General features: G+C 41.2%; 1 protein-coding gene across 1 annotated transcript in view; it reads left to right on the plus strand.

Moving 5' to 3' along the window:
* The window catches only part of Slc36a2 (solute carrier family 36 member 2), a 35,199-nt gene extending 27,632 nt beyond the window's left edge, over positions 1 to 7,567 (plus strand). Inside the window, exons 8-10 of the mRNA XM_027938727.2 lie at positions 2,459 to 2,625; positions 4,654 to 4,823; positions 6,020 to 7,567. Of these exons, the coding sequence (XP_027794528.2) occupies positions 2,459 to 2,625; positions 4,654 to 4,823; positions 6,020 to 6,291 (609 nt within the window). The 3' untranslated portion in view covers positions 6,292 to 7,567. The remainder of the gene's footprint in view (positions 1 to 2,458; positions 2,626 to 4,653; positions 4,824 to 6,019) is intronic.
* Positions 7,568 to 20,276: the final 12,709 nt, after the last annotated feature.

Raw genomic sequence — 20,276 nt, forward strand, 5'->3', positions numbered from 1 at the left:
CTCAAAATACTTAAAATCAAAAGAACAAGAAAGGGCTGGGAATATAGCTCAGTGGCAGAGCACTTGCCTGTCATGTGTGAGGCACTGAGCTTTATCCTTAGCACCATATAAAAATTTAAAAAGTAAAATAAAGGTATTCTGTCCATCTATAACTACAAAACTTTTTTTTAAAAAAAGAACAAGTAAACCAATGCAAAAAAATGAGAACAGATAAATAAGTTAAACAGATACTTCTCAAAAGAAATAGTACAGAAAAATGTGTGAAATAGATGTGTGGCAAATAAATGTGTGAAAAAACATCCTTAACCATCAGGGAGATGCAAACCAAAACCAACTAAGAAGTATCATCTCAGAATAGTTATTATAAGAAATAATAATAACAAATGCTGGGGGATGGGGATAACAGCAAACTCTTACACACTCTTGCTGAGAATGTAAATTAGTATAGCCATTATGGAAAACAGTATGAAGTTTCTTCAAAAAATTAAAAAAAAATAGATCTACCATATGATCCAGCTATTCCACTTTTGGGTACATACCCAAAGAAAATGAAATCAGCATACCAAGGAGACACCTTTACACCCTGTGTTTTACTGTGGCACTATTCACAATAGCTAGTGAAATCAACCTAGGTGCCCTTCAACCAATGAATGGATAAAGAAAACACACACACACACACACACACAATGAAGAATTATTCAACCATAAAGAAGAATGAAATCCTGTCATTTGCAGCAAAATGGGTGGTACTGGAGGTAATTATGTTAAATGAAATAAGCCAGGCAGAGAAAGACAAATACTCTATGTTCTCATATATGTATGTTAAAAAAAAAAGTCAACCTGAAAATATAAGAGTGATTACTAGAGATTGGAAGGGGAGGGGTGGGAAAAGGGAGGTTTGGGTTTTACCAGTGCACTTTGTAAGTATGTGTGGAAATATCACACTGAACTCCATTAATACATACAATAAATACATGTTATCAAAACTAAATAAAGGACTAAGCTGTCTAAATAAGATGCACCTGCTGGCGAGATCTAGCTGTCGCAGGTTGCTGAGATCCTTTATCTGGATAACCTGAGGAGTCTTTCCAGCTCATAGTGGTCCCCATCATCTTGTGACTTGACTTAGGCCTCTCTCTTTTTTCTTTTTCCCACTCTTCCCCCTCTTTCCCCACTCTTGCTATTCCTTTTCCTCTACTCCCTCTTTCTCCTCCCCTCCCCCTCCTCTATATTTCACCTTTCCCTTTAATTGTGGTTAAATATTCCTAACACAAAACTTACCACCTTAACCACTTTTAGGTGTACAGTTCAGTGGTAGTAACTACAATCACATTGTTAGGTAACCATGACCACCATCCATCTCCAGAAATCTGTCATCTTGTAAAACTGAAACTTGGAACTCACAAAATAATAACTCCCATTCCCTCCTCCTTCCAGCCCTTGGAAAACCCCCATTCTATTTTCTCTCTCTGTTACTGACTACTACAGGTGCCTCATAACATGGAACTACATGGTATCTCATTTTGTGGTTTATTTCACTTTGCCTAATGTCTTCAAAGTTCATCCATGTTGTGACATGTGTCAGAATTTCCTACATTTTGGCCAGGCATGGTGGCACACCCCTGTAATATCAGTGGCTCTGGAAGACGAGGCAGGAGGATCACCAGTTCAAAGCCAGCCTCAGCAACTTAGTGAGGCCCCAAGAAATTCAGAGAGACTCTGTCTCTAAATAAAATATATGAAAGGACCAGAGATGTGGCTCAGTGTTTGAGCACCCCTAGGTTCAATTCCCAGTACCAAAAAAAGGAAGAAAAAAAAAGAATTTCCTATATTTTAAAGGCTGAGTAATATTTCATTGCATGGATCTAGAACATTTTATTTATACATTTTTTTCTCTTGATGGACAATTAGGTTGTTTCTGTCCTTTGCCTATAATGAATAATACTGCCATGAACAAGAGTACAGATATCTCTTGAACTCCCTGCTTCCAAATTCTTTGTTTCTTAAGTTAGATATTTTTTTTTATCCCATTTTGCCATTAAGGAAAATGAGGTACAGAGTCTGAGTGGCTTGGTTAAGTTCTCATGAGTCAGCAACCGAGAATTTAAGCTGAGGACTTGACCTGTAGGTCACCATCCCTAAAAACGGGATGCAATGCAGTAGAGGCTTACTGTGTATCACTTCTGATGCTAAAATTCAAAACTAGACGGTTACTTCCATAGTAAGATATAACTTAAATCCAGTCTCTTGTCTTTTACTATCCAAGGGTTCTTGGGCAGATTATTTCATCTATCTTAGCCTCTGTTTGAGCTGTAAAATAGTGCTGATGATTTATCCTTTATTGTGCTGCTTCTAAATTCTTTTGGATATAAACCCAAAAGTGGCATGGCGCTCACTTCTTTATGTTCATGTTTTTTCCCCCTTCCTCCTTCCTCTTTACACTGTGATATTTTTGTAGGTCCTGCCTCTGGAAAACAAGATGAAGGATGCCAGCCGCTTCCCAGCCATCCTGTCTTTGGGATTGTCCATCGTCACCGCCCTGTACACCAGCATTGGAACTCTGGGATACCTGCGTTTTGGGGATGACATCAAGGCCAGCATAACCCTTAACCTGCCCAATTGCTGGTACCTTCATAGGCGGTGGGGATTGAGGGATGGATGGGAGCGTGTAGATCTCTTCCACTTCCCTTCTACAGCTGGAACACACCAAAGTCTAGAGAAACTCCCTCATGGAGAAGTGGAGTTGTTACTGGAACCTTGGGCTCCAGTGTTCCTTCTTCAACAAGAGCTTCCCACATTGTTAGGCCTTGATATTTCAGTGTGAAGGAGGACGTGCTTTAAGAAGAAAGAATGGAAGTGAGAGTCTTGGGTCACCTAAGGGAGGAGTACTGGAGGAAGGTGAGAGGCAGAGAACAGTCAGGAGGTGGCAACTCTTCCAATACTATTCACTAGGATGTGGAGCCAAGTCTTGCTTGCCTCAGCCGATGGTACACATCACAAGTCAGGGTGGCTAGGATAAGAAAAAGTGCAGAACAAGAACCAACTTGGTGGGACCATTGTAATCTGTAAAAATTTTCTGTCTAAATATGCCCCAATTCATGGAATTAGATGCTGCAGACTTCAACAGTGCCATGTTTAAATAGCCACATGAAGCCACATTTTGCAGCATTTTGTCCCCAAAAGGATGATGACATTAATAATAGGGTGTCTTTTTTTTTAAAGCAGATAGTTAATTTGCTTAAACTGGGGCTCCTTTTCCCAAGGTGATAAATGTTATTCATCAACCTGTTACTGTGTGCTAATTATACACAGATGCCAGTCTAGATACATGGGGTTGTAAACAAGTGTGGACAATGATCTTGGAGCTTCACTAGCTTCAGTAGCTTATGATCCATCCAATGGCAATGGTAGGTAGTATACTTTTGCAAACTATTCCATACACCAGGAAAGGAAGATTTCCAGAGCAGCAGACAGGCCTGGGGACTTCTGAGGAAAGAAGGCACACCAGAATGAGACAGCGGGGAAAGCAGTTGTCCAATGAGACCACACTGGTGCCCCTGGGGCCAAGTCCCAGTAGACTACTTGCTAGTCTTCATGGATGATTAACTTAACTCCTCTCAATGTTCTCATCGATAAGGCAGATTGCCATGGGGATTAATACACATTGGATGGTGTATCTAAAAGCATCCAGCTTGTGGTACCTGATTAAAAGAAAGGAATTTCAAAATATCAGTGGGGTTTGAACCACTGAAAATGGAGTAAACAGGGTGTTCTTGGAAGCAGGACTAGTGTAAGAAACACAGAAACGTGGAATTTAGCCTTTTAAAGGAGTGGCCTAAACACACACACACTTGCACACACACACACACACACGAATGTGAGCATCTGCATGCTTGTGAGGGTATACGCGTGTACACACACACACACACACTTCTTAAACATGTGCGATGGATCTACAACATTAGTGGATGAAAGGGAAGTACTCAAATTTCCACAGGTCAAACAAAACTTTGATGGAACTCAACCTTTCCTGAGGCCTCTCTCTGCCCCTAGCTCAAAGTCTGCAGATGACTTCATTTTTCCTTTAATTGACCTCCCCACCCACCCCTAGACTTTGTAGAACTCCACTTGTAAACTGTATCTTCCCCCAAGTATTTGGCATTCTGTAGTTCCCTAACCAACCAGAAGTATTTGTTGAGGGCCTGTTATGTTCCAAGAACTTTGAGGGATCCAGAGAATTCCTGAGGGCTGACAGATCACAAACCACGAGAGTCTAAAGACCAGAACTTTTTGGTCTTAGCCACGTATCGATTTTCTCCCTGGGAAAGGTATCTGGCCTGAGCCTCTCTTTCCTAAAATCTGAAACTGAGCATCAAGTGGTTGGTAAAGGTACTGTTCATATAAACGTACTCAAGTTTCTTTACATTTCATCTAGAGACGACCCTTCCACCCGAATCCATTATGCTTCACTCTAGTTTTACTGCAGGATCTGGTGTAATTTCCTCTGGATTCTTAGAAGGTTCCTCTCCATCATTTTCAGATAGGGCAACAGGAGCTCAAGGGATTGTCCCAAGATCAGAGGCTAATACTTGTAGGAGCCCAGGTGTCCAAGTGAAGTGGCCGTGGAGAGCATGACTCTGGCTTGTCTTGCAGGCTATACCAGTCGGTCAAGCTCCTCTACATCATTGGAATCCTGTGTACCTACGCCTTGCAGTTCTATGTCCCTGCAGAAATCATCATCCCCTTTACCGTCTCCCGGGTGTCAAAGCGCTGGTCACTGCTTGTGGACCTGTCCATGCGCTTTGCCCTGGTCTGCCTGACATGTGAGTAGAAAACAGAGCAAAATGTTCCTGTCAACCTTTGCTTGAAATTTATCAGGAATCAGTCAAATGTTAGAGCATAGTCATGAAAACCAGCACTTATTAATCTCTTACTGTATTTCTGGGGCTGTACTTAAGCTTTACCTGTATTAACTCTTTTAAGTCTCAAGAACAACCCCACTAACAAACCAAAGGAAATGACAGCAGCTTATCAAATAATCAGAAGATATTGATTGAACACCATGTGCCAGGCACTGTGCTAAGTAAGCATCTTCTAGTTCATATTTCATGATATTTTATTCAGTCCTCATGAGAACTCTCATAAAATAGGACTGTGCTAAGCCCCACTTTACAAAAGAGGAAACTGGGGCAGCAGGTAATCAATAATTATACAATAAATGTCAGAAGTGGGATCTGAACCCAAGTCATCTAAGCCCAGAGCCAGCACCCTTCACCTCCAAGGCAGACATTGAAACTGGGCAGCCATTGGGTCCAATCTGACCACAGCTTTGACCTGCCTAAGGATGCATAAATTTGGGCTAACATTAAAAATGTGCACTTCAGTGGCATGTGGATTATTTTAAGCTAAAAACATTTGTACAAACAGAAGCTGCAGAAATTAGCATTATCTCAACTTCTTTTGCTGACTTCAGTGGGACAACCTGAAAAATACAACTTTCATAAGTCTCTCTCTAGGAGTTTTATACCAGAGACTAACCATTGTCACTGGAATAGATAAAACTGCTTAAAAAAACCTCTCAGGAACTGTCAAACTTTCCAGTTCTTATTAAATGGTTACCTAAATCCATGTCTTTGGCTGGTCTGAAAGCTAATGCATATGAAGTTTCTGGGGTCATAAATAAGCTGGTTTTTTTTTTTCTCTTGCTAATCTCTTTGTCGTTAGTTAAATTTGCAGACCACCTACCACTGAATCTAAGTTAGTAGAGAAAACATTTTTTTCTTCCAACAACATGAGTGCATATATTTGAAAAACTGGGAGGAGACATATGAAATTTTTTAATGTATAGCCTCTAACGAGTGTTATTAGAGGTGCTAAGAAGACTTTCAAATTTTACCTTCTATAACTTACTTTCTGAGAAACGTCTGGTTTGTTTGTTTAGAAGAGAATTTTAAGAATAAACTCTAAAAGCTTGGCTAAGCCTGAGCTTCTCCATCTCCATCCCTATCATCTCCCATAGGCATCTTGGCCGTCCTTGTCCCCCGCCTGGACCTGGTCCTCTCCCTGGTGGGCTCCGTGAGCAGCAGTGCCCTGGCCCTCATCATCCCCCCGTTGCTGGAGATCACCACCTACTACTCAGAGGGCATGAATGCCCTCACCATCGCCAAGGACGCCCTCATCAGCATCCTGGGCTTTGTGGGCTTTGTGGCGGGGACTTACCAGGCCCTTGATGAACTGATCAAGCCCGAAGACTCTCTCCCCTTTTCCAACTCCACCATTTTTATTCAGTGAGATTGTCGCTGCTCCTCACTCACCAGCACGTGCCTCATGATGATATGGATCTTTTTTATATGGACAATCTTTATGTTGCTGTTTTGCCTTTTCTCTGGGCAAAGTCACAGTAAAGCAAGCAAGAACTCAGCAGCTATGAGATCTAAACGGTAGTTTTAAAAAATTATTGTTTTTGTTGTTTATTCCTCCCCCTTCCTCCTCTAGCTTTCCACTATGTTTAGAACTCTCCCATGGAAGGTTCTGGATTCTACCAGAATTTTTTGATGAGGTTCCCACCTTGAGTGGAGCTAGGCAGGAAGAAGTTATGAGGGGGCTCCAGATGGTAGCAACTTGCAGAAGGAGGTGCCACTAGCTAAGGCTGACCATACTGTGGTAGACAAAAGGTTTTCCCTTTTCCTGATCAGTTCAAACAGTAGACTGAGTGGGGACATAATGCACAATTCAGCAAGGTATGAAGAACTCCAGCATCAGAAATGGTTAGGTCCAAGATAACCAATATCTCTCAGAAAAGCACCATCCATATTAATTTCCAAACCACTAGATTCAGTTTTAGCCCAGTTCAAAGATCCCAACAGTGAAAAGAATGCACAGGTCTAGATGTGCTGAGAGATGGAGTGGTAGACAAGAGAAGTATTTGAATAGACTTTACCTCTTAATTCTTGCAATTAACATTCTTGATGACCTACTGTGTGCCAAGCATAATGCAAGATTCTTATAGTGACTTGGAAAAGTGGCCATAAGTTTCTCTTGACCAAATGGACTTGCAGCCCCCTATCAAGAGGTGAGTCTATACCTCCATGCCTTGTATATGATCTTGACCTTTTAACTTGCTTTGGCAAGTGGGACATCAGTAAATGTGATGCAAGCAGAGATTTGGTGATAACTTATGCACGGAGACTTGCATTCTTATTGCTGTATTGAGCTGAGACCATCAAGTGAAAACACCTGGGGCAGCTGACTGGAGGAGAAGAGATGCTGTGGAAGAGAAAACAATCACCCCAGCTGAGCTCTTTCCCCCAGATCAACCAGCCTGTTAACTTCTAGACACATGAGGGAGGCCAATCTGGACCACATCCAGCTCCAGTCATAAGACAATAAGAATTGTGTAGATAGGGGCTAGAGGTGTAGCTCAGTGGTATAGCACAGGTTTAAGCATGAGCAAGGCCCTGGGTTCCATCCCAGCACAAAACAAAACAAAACAAAAACAGAAAATAAATTGTACAGGTGACCAACAGCATTGTAAGAAATAATAAATGTTTGTGGTTTGAATTCATAAGGTGTGGGGGTTTTATGCAGCAAAAGTTGACTGATAAGTGATGTTTACTAAAGGGGACACACTGATGAATCCAAAAAGAATCCCCCCTCTCATGGAACCAGTCTACTATCTACTGGGGAAGAGTAGCACCATCATAGGTCCTTAAAGGACACTCATTGCTCTGGGGAACCAGGAAGGACTTTGCCCAGGTTATTACCATTGGAAGTTGGGTTTGGAGTAGAACATGGGTCTGATACCCTTGTCACTTGTCACTTGCCATAACAGAGTCTGTTCTCCAGTCTGTCCTTGGCTGGCAGAGACTTGTCAACCTGAGACACCACTCAACCTTCCTGGTGGTGACTGCTCCCCACTCCCATTACTGAACTTGGGGAAATGCTCTTAGGTAGCTGAGCAGATGTGGAAGGCAGTCCTGGGGATTCTCAGCATGCTCTTTGGTTTGTGGGGTGATCCATGCTTCTTTCAGCTTGGCATTAAAAGAACATTTGAAGAGCCCTTCCCCCTTATTTCCTTCCATCATCTCTATGCAGCACAGGGAAGATGTGAAGGGGAGGAGAAGAGGGGTGACCCCAATTCCCAAGATTTGGTCTGCTATTTTTGTGTGTTACTTTCTACCTGCTGGATTTCTAGAAGGTACTTCAGAAACACAAGTCCCACTCAGAAGATGGAAAGGCTGGCCATCCATACCCAGAGTCTGCAGGGTCCTTGCTGGGAGATGGGATACTCATAGGCTGCACAGTGGCCACACTCTACTTTTTCAGTCTGGGGTCATCTTTTCCACCCTGGGCTCTCAATCTCATTAGCAAACCCAAAGGACTTCCACGACTTAGTTCAGAGTCCCAGCAACATGGTTTTCCTCTCCTTAAACATTTTTCTCCCACCCTGCTTCACTATTACCCCACCTCTCAAGTTCACCTTTGTTCTGCCCAGGACAAGCCCCTACTCAGTAAGAAGATCAGGTCAGTGTTAGTATTTAGACCAAACTGACTACAGTTAAACCTTGAAAAACAAAAATGAATTGAGCAACATTAATATAACTTATAAAAGCAAGCTAGGGAGACTCCTTAGTAATTGTCAGTAACACCAAACAATGTGGGCATTGTATTTAAGTGGTAGCATTGTATTAAAGTTTTTTGGTAATGTTTGTGTGACTTCCTGCATGACTTTCCCCTCACCTCATTTTACCTCAGATTACTTAACTTTTGAAGCATGCTGTTGGGACAAGGGTCACAGAATTTTTTTTTTCTCTTGCAAGGTGTTAGATATAAAAGGGATCCGTGAAAGGGTGAGAACAAAGCAAATCATTCTCTTTCCCACATACTAACCATCATCCTAGAGCTCCTGTCTGCTTGCTTTAAATCCACCAATTAGAACTTCCCAGCCCTCTATTTCTCTCTCATTCCTGCTCTCCACTCACAGGTCAAGCGTGCATGTTCCAAATGGCTCCTCCATTCCCATTGGCTCTGTAAGGCATGCTGTCTTCTTCTCTTTGGAATTTGTAGGCAAATTAAAAACTGCTTCTGTTTCGTTTTGCTGTCTCCTGTGATAAGTGATGTTTACTAAAGGGCCGATGACACACCTGAACCTACCTGTCCTGCATCAGGGCTCACCTAGGGAATGATAGCCATCTTGGATTTCAACCACTCAGCAGAGACCCCTCAAGACCAATTAGCAAGAAATCACAAGAAAAAGCTTTCAATAAAATAGGAAATACAGATAATTCAATAAATGGCATGGGGGAAAACTAGTCAGCCATCTGGAAAATGGATTAACGGCCATAATAATAACACTTATTGGAAGCTAAGTTCTATTGAAATGCTATATGTGTATTATTAACTCATTCAGTCTTCCAAAAATTATCTGATATTGGTTTTACTATTATAGTCATTTCATAGATGAGGAAAGACACCAAGAGATTAAAAGATTTGGACAAACTATAAGTGTCAGAACCAGGATTCTAATAATGGTTAAAAGTTAAATACAATACTCTTCCCTTACTTGTGGGGAAGATGGTCCAAGACCCCCAGTTATGCCTGAAACCTCAAACAGTACTGAACCCTATATATACTGGATTACCCCATACATATCTATGATAAAGTTCAATTTATGAATTAGACACAGTAAGAGGTTAACAACAATAGCTAACAATAAAATAGAATGATTATAATATATTGCAATAGAAGTCATGTAAATGTGTTTGCTCTTATGGTTACAAGCACTCTCTCCCTCTGTCTTCCTCAACTGACATGGAGCAGGTACTAACAGAATGTGGCTATACTTAACAAAGGGATGATTAATTTCCTGGGCAGGATGGCTCAAGATTTCATCCAATTACTCAGATTGGCAATTTAAAACTTATGAATTATTTCTGGAATTTTCTATTCATATTTTCAGATCACAGTTGACCACGAGTAACTGAAATTGTGGATAAGCAGGCGATGCTTATTTAAAATAAAATTTTTAATTATCATTTTAAAATGACATAACTGAAAACATTTTACAAGTTTGATGTAGTAAATCCTTTCAATAGGAAACCAAAGTGAAAAAAGATTAAGAAATTAGACTCAAACACATTTAAAAATTTAAGAAAAAGCATAGACAATGATAAATGATTATTTCTAATATAAATAAATATTTTCAGACTATATGAAGACAAATAACCAAATGCAAACACACGCAAACACACACACACACACACACACTTCTTCATAACCTCCCTCTTTAAAAATAGAAAAAGGGACAAAAAAACACAAGCAGGCAATTTATAAGAAAAAAAAAATAGAAATGTCCAGGTTACATAAGGGTGTACCTTCAGTAGTAACCATAGAATTAAAAATTACAGCAACAATGAGCCATTTTTACTTATCCTATTTCAAAATATTTAAAACATTAATAAAAACTATTATTTTCAAGGATGTGGAAAAATTGACACTCTTTTCCTTTGATAATAGTATATTTGGCACCAAGCTTTTATGGAGGGAAATATGAATCAGGATTGAAAATAAGAATATTATTGGACTTAACTACTAATATTTCACCCTAAGCAATAATCAGATAAATGCTCAAAGGCATATTTATAAGGCATCATACATTGTCTCTACAATAAAAAAACTGGAAATGTCTTACATATTCAGTAGTAAGGGATTTATTAAAAAGAAAAGCCTATGGCAGGAACAACTAGAACTCTTAAAAATTGATAATAGCAATGCAGAATGGTATAGCCACTTTGGCAGTTTGTAAAAAACTTAAAATGCATATATATGACCAAGCATGACCACTCCTAAATCTTCACCAGATAAGAGAGGTTTTGACCACACAAAGTCCTATATGTGAATGTTTTAGAAGCTTTATTCATAATCACTCAAATCTACAAATACTCCAAATGTCCAATAAGTGAACAAATAAGCACATTGTGGCACATCCATACAATGGGATATTACTCAGCTATAAGAAGCAATAAAAATACTCATGTTCTCAGCAACATGGATAAATCTCAAAAGCATTAGGCTGAATGAAAGACACCACACTTAAAAGCTTACATATTATATGATTTCATTTACAAAAAATTCTGGAAAAGTTTAAACTGTCAGACTACAAATTGGTGCAGCCAATATGGAAAGCAGTATAGAGATTCCTTGGAAAACTGGGAATGGAACCACCATTTGACCCAGCTCTCCCTCTCCTCGGTCTATATCCAAAGGCCTTAAAAACAGAATACTATAGGGACACAGTCACATCAATGTTTATAGCAGCACAATTCACAATAGCTAAACTGTGGGACCAACCTAGATGCCCCTCAGTAGATGAATGAATTTTTAAAATGTAGCATATATACACAATGGAATATTACTCAGCAACAAAAGAGAATAAAATCATGGCATTTGCAGGTAAATGGATGCAGTTGGAGAAAATAATGCTAAGTGAAGTTATCCAATCCCCAAAAAACAAATGCGGAATGTTTTCTCTGATATAAGGTGACTGATAATGGGGTAGGGAGGGGGAGCATGGGAGGAATAGATGAACTCTAGATAGGGCAGAGAGGTGGGAGGGAAAGAAAGGGGACAGGGGGTTATCAAGGATGGTGGAATGTGAGGGACATCACTATCCAAAGTACATATATGAAGACATGAATTGTTGTGAACATACTTTATGTACAAACAGAGATATGAAAAATTGTGCTTCATATGTGTAATAAGAATTGTAATGTATTCCACTGTCATGTATTAAAAAAAATAAAATCAATAAAAAAACATAAAAAAATAAACTGTCAGGATGGAACACAGTGATGGTTGCCAGGGGCCAGATGTTGTAGGAGCACTGGAAATAAAAGAAAGATTTTAGGAGTGTTCTGTAGATCGTGGTGTAAGTTACAAGACTGTGCACTTAGTCAGATCTCATTGAACTGCACACTTTAAAAAAGTGAGTTTTTCTGGATAAAGATTATACCTCAATCAATCCAACTTTATGAACAAAACATTCTCCAACCATTAAAAATTATTTCTTAATTTAGTGACACGAAGATTTTTGTAGTATATTTTAAGTGGGACAGTTATGTAATGTTGAAGAAATATTGATCCTTTATATTTATAGCAGCATGATTCATAATAGCCTATAAGTGGATAAAAACCCAAATGTCTATGAACAGATAAATACAAAAACAAAATGGGTATATACATACACAATAGAATATTATTCAGTCTTAAAAATCATGGAAATTCTGACAAAGGGTGCCTCATGGATAAACCTTGAGGACATTATGGTATGAAAGAAGCCTGTCACAAATGGAAATACACTATATAATTCCCCTTACTGAGGTACCTAGAGACATAGGATTTATAATCTTCCAGGCATAGGAAGAGAGGGGAATGGAGAATTTGTCTGAGTATAGGTTTCAGCTTTGCAGGTTGAAAAGAAATCTGGAGATTGGTTGCCCAGAAGTGTGGGTGTATACTGCACACTACTGAACGGCATACTTAAAACTGCTTACAATGCACCATGTGTGTTAGCGCATGCCTGGAACTTGGGAGGTTGAGGCAGAAGGATCACAAGTTCAGGGCCAGCCTCAACAACTTAGCAAGACCTTATCTCAAAATATAATAAAAGAGCTGGCAATGTAGGTCAGTGGTAGAACTCTCCTGGATTTAATCCCCAGTGCTGCAAATAATAATGATAATAATAATAATACAATAGAAATGAGATTTTTAAAAAAAAATTTCAAAATGGTTAGGATGATAAATTTTGTTTATTTTACCACTGCCTGACCTTGGATGACAAGATCATTGTGATTGTGGAGAACTGGAAAGTTGGAAGTCAAGAGCCAAAATTATCTTGGGCTATCTCAGACCCTTTATAGTCAATTACATTAACTCTGTATCTGACCTAACATTCTTGTGACTAATAGGTCACAATAACTTCTCAGAATGGCCTAGGAGACCTCTAGCCTCCACCTACCCTAAAGCTAGAATGCTGTAACATCTGAAACCTGTAGAAGAGGCTTCCCCGCCTTGCTATAACCCACCGACCTGATTTTCTCATCAATGTAACTGGTAAATGTATTGATTTATGACTTACTTTCATTCTGTGACTATGAAAGCTCATGTAACTTGTTCCACAGTGGGACATATTATTCAGATTAACTTGAATCTATGTTTTGAGGGACATGGCCACTCATGTGTGGTTTGGAACATACTATTTTCTTATTCCTGTTAACATAGAGTCATTATTTTATGTCAACACAGTATGTCTTCTGAGTGTCCACCAGAATCGCCCATTAAGGTCCACTTACAACAGTCTAGGGTTTCTCTAGTCTGCTTCTCCAAACTATTCCAGACTTCTCCAAACCATTTCCAAAGGCTTCTGAAGCTCACTGTCAGGTATAGTCACAGCAACAACCCTGCCTCTCAGTACCCATTTTTTTCTGAGTTAGCATTTCATTGCTGTGACAAAAAATACCTGAGATAATCAACCTAAAAAGAGGAAAGATTTTATTTTAGCTCACAGTTTCAGAGCACCATGGTTAGTTGGCTCCGTCATTTGGGGCCTGAGGTGAGGCACGAATTTGGGGCCTGTGATAGGAACACATGGTACAGCAAAGCTGCTCTCCTTGGGACAGAAAGAGAGGGGGAGGGCACACCTTCCCTTTCAAAGGTGCCCCTGTGACCTCACTTCCTTTTACCAGGCCCAACCTCTCAAAGGCTCCACTAGCTCCCAATGGAACATCAGCTGGGGACCAGGCTTTGGGGGACATTTAAGATTTGAAGCATACCACTACCCAGTCTAAAATTGCAACCCTCCCCCTACTCCTCATTCAGCTTTTCTGCATAATTTTTCTTTTAGCAGCTAACATATTCTCGACATGCTTTTCTGTTTATTGACTGTCTCTCCCAGTCTCATGTGAAAAAACTGTTGTAGGTTTTCTACCCAGTTACTAGTATATATTAGGTACTCAATAAATATTTTTGGAATAAATAATTTTTTAAAAGTTGATTTACACTTCCTTCCAGATAGGTGGAAGTCCATACATTCCTCCTGTTTAGAAATTCTGAGCAACTGCCATTTGATTGGACCTTATAAGCCACTCTTCATTTTTACCCAGAGAAGGTGGTCTTAGATGATGCTATACAGGACCATCCTGCATCCTGGGATTCTGCAGCAACTTATTGGCCAGACAGCCTCCATTGTGAGGTAACTCTGTTTTCTTCCTAGCCAGAGAGCTATGCACTGAGTCTGGGTCCACATCCAGGCACCAGAACCTCCAGTCAAATGGTACCTTCTTCCTCCTTGTCACCTTGTTCACTTTGCCCGACAGCCGTGAGGGCTAAACTGGGAGAGGCCAAAAGCCCAGGCAAGATTCCTGGCAGGTATCCAAGCAACTGCAAGAGGACTGAACATCATCCCGAGATGGGGCTCTTATAAATCTCCCAAGAGCCAGGTGGGGCTTCTCCGCCACTGCTTCCCTGACTCACACGCTCAGTCTTTAGCCAGGGCCAGGCTCCCTTGGGAATTGGGAGCCAGCATCTCAGGTCTGTAGCTATGGCTTCTCCAGAGAAAGACCCATCAGAGGCCTATTCAAGACTGTACTAGGACTAGACCCCCTGAGGCTCTGCCACCTAGCCACCATGTTGAAGAAGTCACTGCTTGGAAAGGACTATAACAATGAGCTGAACTTGGACAATGGGTCTAAGTCCCCCTCGAAGAGCAACAGCAGCAGCAGCTTGACCCCAGAAAATGCCCCTCCTGCTGAGGAAGACAACGCTCTATCGTAAGTGGCCACACCCCCTTCCAGACCTTAGGGCAATGCTGCTTTTTGGCAGCTCTGGACCAAATTCTCCTACTTTTCTCTCCTTTACACACCCATGCTCCTGGAACAGGGGTGTCTAGGTGAAAGAGGAAACCTGTAGAACCTAAGAAAGCTGACCCCATAGTTCTGGGGATCACGCCAACTTCCCAATCTTTGCAAAAGAATCCAGATAGAAGAGCCATCCCCAAGGTGAACTGCTGGATTCCAGGAACAATTTCCTGTCTTGGGCTGGAGGCTCTTTTTTCTTCTCCAGTTCAAGGTTGCTTTCCTCTCCTCAAAATCCCTGCCATCTCTCTCTCTTTCTCTCTCCCCTGCCCCCTAGATCTCACAGTAAATATGTCCTACCTCAAACTCAGACACAGGGAATTTTTCTCTAAGACTTTTATTGCTAATCAGACTATTATCTTGTAACCAGATCAGATAATAACCATGAGCTATAATGATACTGTTAAGTGATAAGAACCAGCATTGATTAGAATACCATGTCTTTTAGGGAGAATTAAATTGGTGCTTTTTTAGATGGCAATGTTTTATGTTAGATTTTAAAATGCTATTTGTATAAAATACACAAGTACTTTCTTGACATATCCCGTCTTTGAAAGTACACACATGTGACTACACACATGTACACACATAACTGGCAGCAGTAGCTGTCTCTGAGGAAGAGAATCGGGAGACTGAGAGACAGAGATAGGAGAGCGCTTCATATTTATTATACAGGTTTTTATTGTAATTTATTTTGTTTTAACTTTTGAATTACTTTTTGGGTTACTACCTAGCTTTTTCATAAATATAATTAATCGACAATATCACTTCTAGAATTTTTTTCTAATGAAATCACAGACAGTATTCATGACCATTTTTATTGAAGCAATGATTACAATATTGAAAATCCAGAAACAATAAGAATGGTTAAAATGCCAGGCAAGGTGGTGCATGCCTATAATCCCAGTGACTTGGGAGGCAGGGGCAGGAGAATCATGAGTTCAAATCCAGCCTCAGCAACAGCGAGGTACTAAGCAACTCAGTGAGACCCTGTCTCTAAATAAAAAGTACAAAAATAGGACTGGGGATGGGGGCTCAGTGTTCCAGTGCCCCCAAGTTAAATCCCCGGTATATCAAAAAAAATGGTTAAAGTATGGTGTAAACATATAATAGAATATAATACAGTCATTACAAGTTATGGAGGAGATATCTAGACATGAAAAAATGTGTAGCATGTAATATTCACAGAGAAAAGTATTTTAGGATCCAGTAAGTTCTCCTTGTAAAAATCTGTGTACTTTGAAGCAAGTAGGGGTGCCTAGAGGAAGGCTCATCATTATGAATGGTTATTTTCAATTGGTGGGATTTGGGAAGTTCCTTTTATAATGGCAAGACATTATTTTTCAATAAAACATATAAAGTGTATTTTTAAAAAAATGTTCCAGGGAAGCTTCCAACCCGACCCAAGTTTACTCTCCAAAGTCTTGATGTGTACTGCTGTTGGCTAAGGTGCAATGGTTTCTCCAAAATGTCTCACCTTTCCCAGGTTTAAGTGGGGCAAGATGCCATCTGTCACAGGAACAGGGAAGAGATGGAGGGAGGAGGGCAGGAACTGGGAGAAAGTGCACATATTTTGGAAAAATTACAATGGAATTGACAAAAGAGAAAAAAAACTATATACAGCTTTGACATATTTTCCAATAATCGCTGTTATGGAGAAATAAAAGTTACCTCTTGGAGTGAAGGGACGAGATGACCCTGTTCTTAGGTACACAGACTGATTAACAAAAATGCAGGAAGTCAGAGAGGCTCTGTTCTCACCCCACCCCCTCCCAGGTTGGTATGGCAAACCTGTACAGAGACCTCATAGCCCTTTGCCTGGGCTCCCTAATAGATGGGACAGAATCCAGGAATCATGAGCACTGTGTGACCTTGGGTGGTTTCTCTCTGCTCTTCTGATGGCCTCCTCCAGGTGCCCTCTCATACCAGGTCAAAGGGACACCTCTGTCTGCTTAAAACAGACCTGTTTTCTTTTTCCTATTAGCTCAGCTCTGCTTCCTCTTGAAGGAGGCCCTTGCTGACAAGTAAGCACTGTCCAGGGTGGTGGCGGTCACCCCTGTAAAGCGCTTCAGGATTCCAAGATCCATCAGGTCACTCTTCTGGTTCTTACAGCGCTCCTGGCACATAGGCAGATAAGAAAACGGGGGATTTCTGCAGCTAAGGGGCTTCCAAACTAGTAACTAAACACAGTAGGTGGACGTCACAGCAGAACTCAGAGCCCAGGCCTCCTGCCTCTCAATTCAGTGCTCTTGTACTCATTTCCCACTATTTTTTTTTTTTTTTTTGGCATCAAGGATTAAACTCTGGGGCTCTTAATCATTGAGACACATACACAGCCCTTTTTATGTTTTATTTTGAGACAGGGTCTCCCTGAGTTGCTTGGGGCCTTGCTAAGTTGCTAAAGCTGGTCTCAAACTTCTGATCCTTCTGCCTCAGCCTCCCCAGTCTCTGGGATTACAAGAATGTGCCATCATACCTGGCACTCACTTCCTACTTAAGTTTGGTTTTGATTCCGTTCTCATGTTCCTCTTCCCACCTCTACCCTGATCCATATTAGGATTGGAGCTGCCTGGGCAGGAGCCCTGAGCACAGATGTCAAGAACATTTACAACCTTGGCGCCTTGCTAGCACCTGGTAAATACTCTGTAAGCACAGTAGTAATTGATATTAAAGTTTATCCACATCTGTACTGGGAGTTCAGTGGTTAAGGGCTCGCCTAGCAAGTGCAAGGCCCTGGGTTTGATTCCTAGCACCACAAAAACAAAATTATCCATATCCAATATGTAGCATGGATGTATTATGTAGCAATATGTGGATATATAAATTTCAATTAATTTTAACAGTGAATATTAGTTGACTCAATGGATCAATGAATGAACAAACTAGAATCAGTTTACAGGTGGTGGCAGTCACCCCTATGTGCTTAGAGAATTATTGTGCTTTTTTTTCTAGTAAATGAGTTAAAAATTACCTGGTGCAATAAATATTCTGTAAATAGAGGCCGTTTTTACGAATTCTTGTCTGTCTAGGTGCTAGATGTATAGTAGATCTCAATAACAGAATGTTCTCCAGAATGACAGCAATTTGGGGTCATTTTTTTCTTTAAAGCCTAGTGTGTGTTGAGCCACCTGAGCTAGCACCAGCTCTGGATCTGAGATATCACTGAGCTGTGGGTTGTCCTCTTCTCAACTGGCACCCCGGGAATGCTGGGCAGAGGCTGAGCTGGGCCACCCTTCCCTTCCCCTGACACTCTCTCTTTTCTCCCTCCTTCCCCACCACAGGCTGTTGCAAACCTTCGTCCACCTGTTGAAATGCAATGTTGGCACTGGGCTCCTGGGGCTTCCCCTGGCCATAAAAAATGCCGGCTTACTGGTAAGAGACATCGTTGGTCCCTGGGGGCAAAGGGGACATGTACCTCTAAGGCTACTGCACAGTTCATCAGTGAATGATCTGGGGGTGTGCTCTATAACAGGAAATGCACCTATCAATCTCCTGGAGCCAAACTGAGCATCCCTGGAGGGGAAGGAACGCTACTCATAAGGTGCTGCCACACTCATTCAGACCCCACACTGCCCCTGTCTTCCCAGTCCCCAGGAGTATATCTCACCAGCAGCCAGGGCCCTGCAGGCATCTGAGTGTGTGACTTCTGTTTCAAACCATTTGAATGGTATAGGAGAAAGTGGCTTGGCCATGAGGGCAAGGATGTCTCCCACTGCCCACACTGCCTTGCACTCCTTGACCTCTTGTTTCTGACTTTGGAAATTTGCCTCCTTTCTAAAACTGTCCTGTTTACATGAATATTAATACAGTCCTCATGAATATTAATACTTTCCTTATGAATATTAATGATGCTCTCCTGAATATCAATACTGCCTTACCTCCTTTCCTGCTACACATGTATCTGCCTCACCTGGAATTTTTAAAGGTGAGACATATTTATTTATTTATTTATTTTTATTGGTCGTTCAAAACATTACAAAGCTCTTGACATATCATATTTCATACATTAGGACATATTTATTTTTTAATAGACCTATCTCCTGCACCTAACGGAAGGCTCTGAGGGCAAGAACTGTCTGATTTCCCTTTAGACCTTCTCTCAGTCCCCACTGTGTCACACAGGAAGCCCCGATTAATGCCTATTGAATTGAATTGATACCAAATAGGTCATGTCCATTTAGTTTCAGGGAGATTTCCCTTCTCTCCAGGCCTGGTAAGTGGCCTCATGGCTGAAGAAGGCACAGTGAGACCCTTACTTCCTCATATAACTTCTGATATGTAGGGGTTCCAACTCAGAGGTGGAACTCTCCCCCTTGGGATCCTGTGGCTTCTCAGTCATCTGCAGAAGAGTAGCAGGACCACAGAACCTTCAGCAAAAGTGTCCTTGCCAGTGTGGTATATGCTTTTTAAGATGGCTCTTTTATATTGTTGAGTTTTGCCTACTAAGAAGAGTTGGATGATTTCTTTATTCTCTGTCTCCCTGCCCAGAACTCCTTACCAGGATCCAGTTGAGAAATGTTTATTGAGAGCTACTATGTGTATTCTTAGGCCCCAGGAATACAAAAATGAACAAGACAAGAAAGTTTCTGCCACATTCAGGCTACATTCTGCTGTAGACTAGTGATGCTCTTTACCCCTCACTTGTTTCTTTATGACAGATAATGTTATCTCATCAATAAAGGCAGGAGTATCCAGAATAAAGGAGGTGAGAGAGTCCTTCATTACCTTCTGCCCTTCTGATCAGATCTGGAAGATTATGATCTTCCATCTGGAATATTGACAAATTAGACACAGTAGAGCAACAATTTTCAAATGGGGATATTTTGTGCATCCCCACCCTCATATTTGTTACCTAGACATTTTTGGTTGTTACAACCTGTAACTGTCACTGACACCTAATGGGTAGAGGCTCAGGATGCTGGTCAATATCCTACAATGCACTGGACAGATCCTTAAAACAGTCATCTGCCCCCAAATGTCAATAGGGCCCTTGTTGATAACCTCTCTACTAGAGGAAAAGAATTAAGTCACAAAAGGAACTTGTGAGGGCTAGGCTGTGTAAAAGGTTGAAATCATCGTAAGAGACTATAGCAGGGTGAAACTGGAGGCAGATGAGAAAGGCCTGGGGTGTATGGAGAGTGGTGAGATCTGGGTCACAGGTAGAATCCTAGCAGCCACTTTGTAGCGGTACCAGGAGGGACATTCAAAGCACAGCATCCAGGGGACAAGGACATCCATGCACTGTCTCCCACCCTGGCAAGGAGCCCTAGTGCCCAAACTGAGAGAGGGCCAGGGTGTGGGCGTGGCCAGTTTGCCCATCAATCACCACCCGGGGCCTCTCCTCTCCCTTCAGGTTGGGCCCATCAG

The sequence above is a fragment of the Marmota flaviventris genome, chromosome 5, assembly GCF_047511675.1.
Source record: "Marmota flaviventris isolate mMarFla1 chromosome 5, mMarFla1.hap1, whole genome shotgun sequence".
In the NCBI taxonomy this organism is placed as follows: Eukaryota; Metazoa; Chordata; class Mammalia; order Rodentia; family Sciuridae; genus Marmota; species Marmota flaviventris.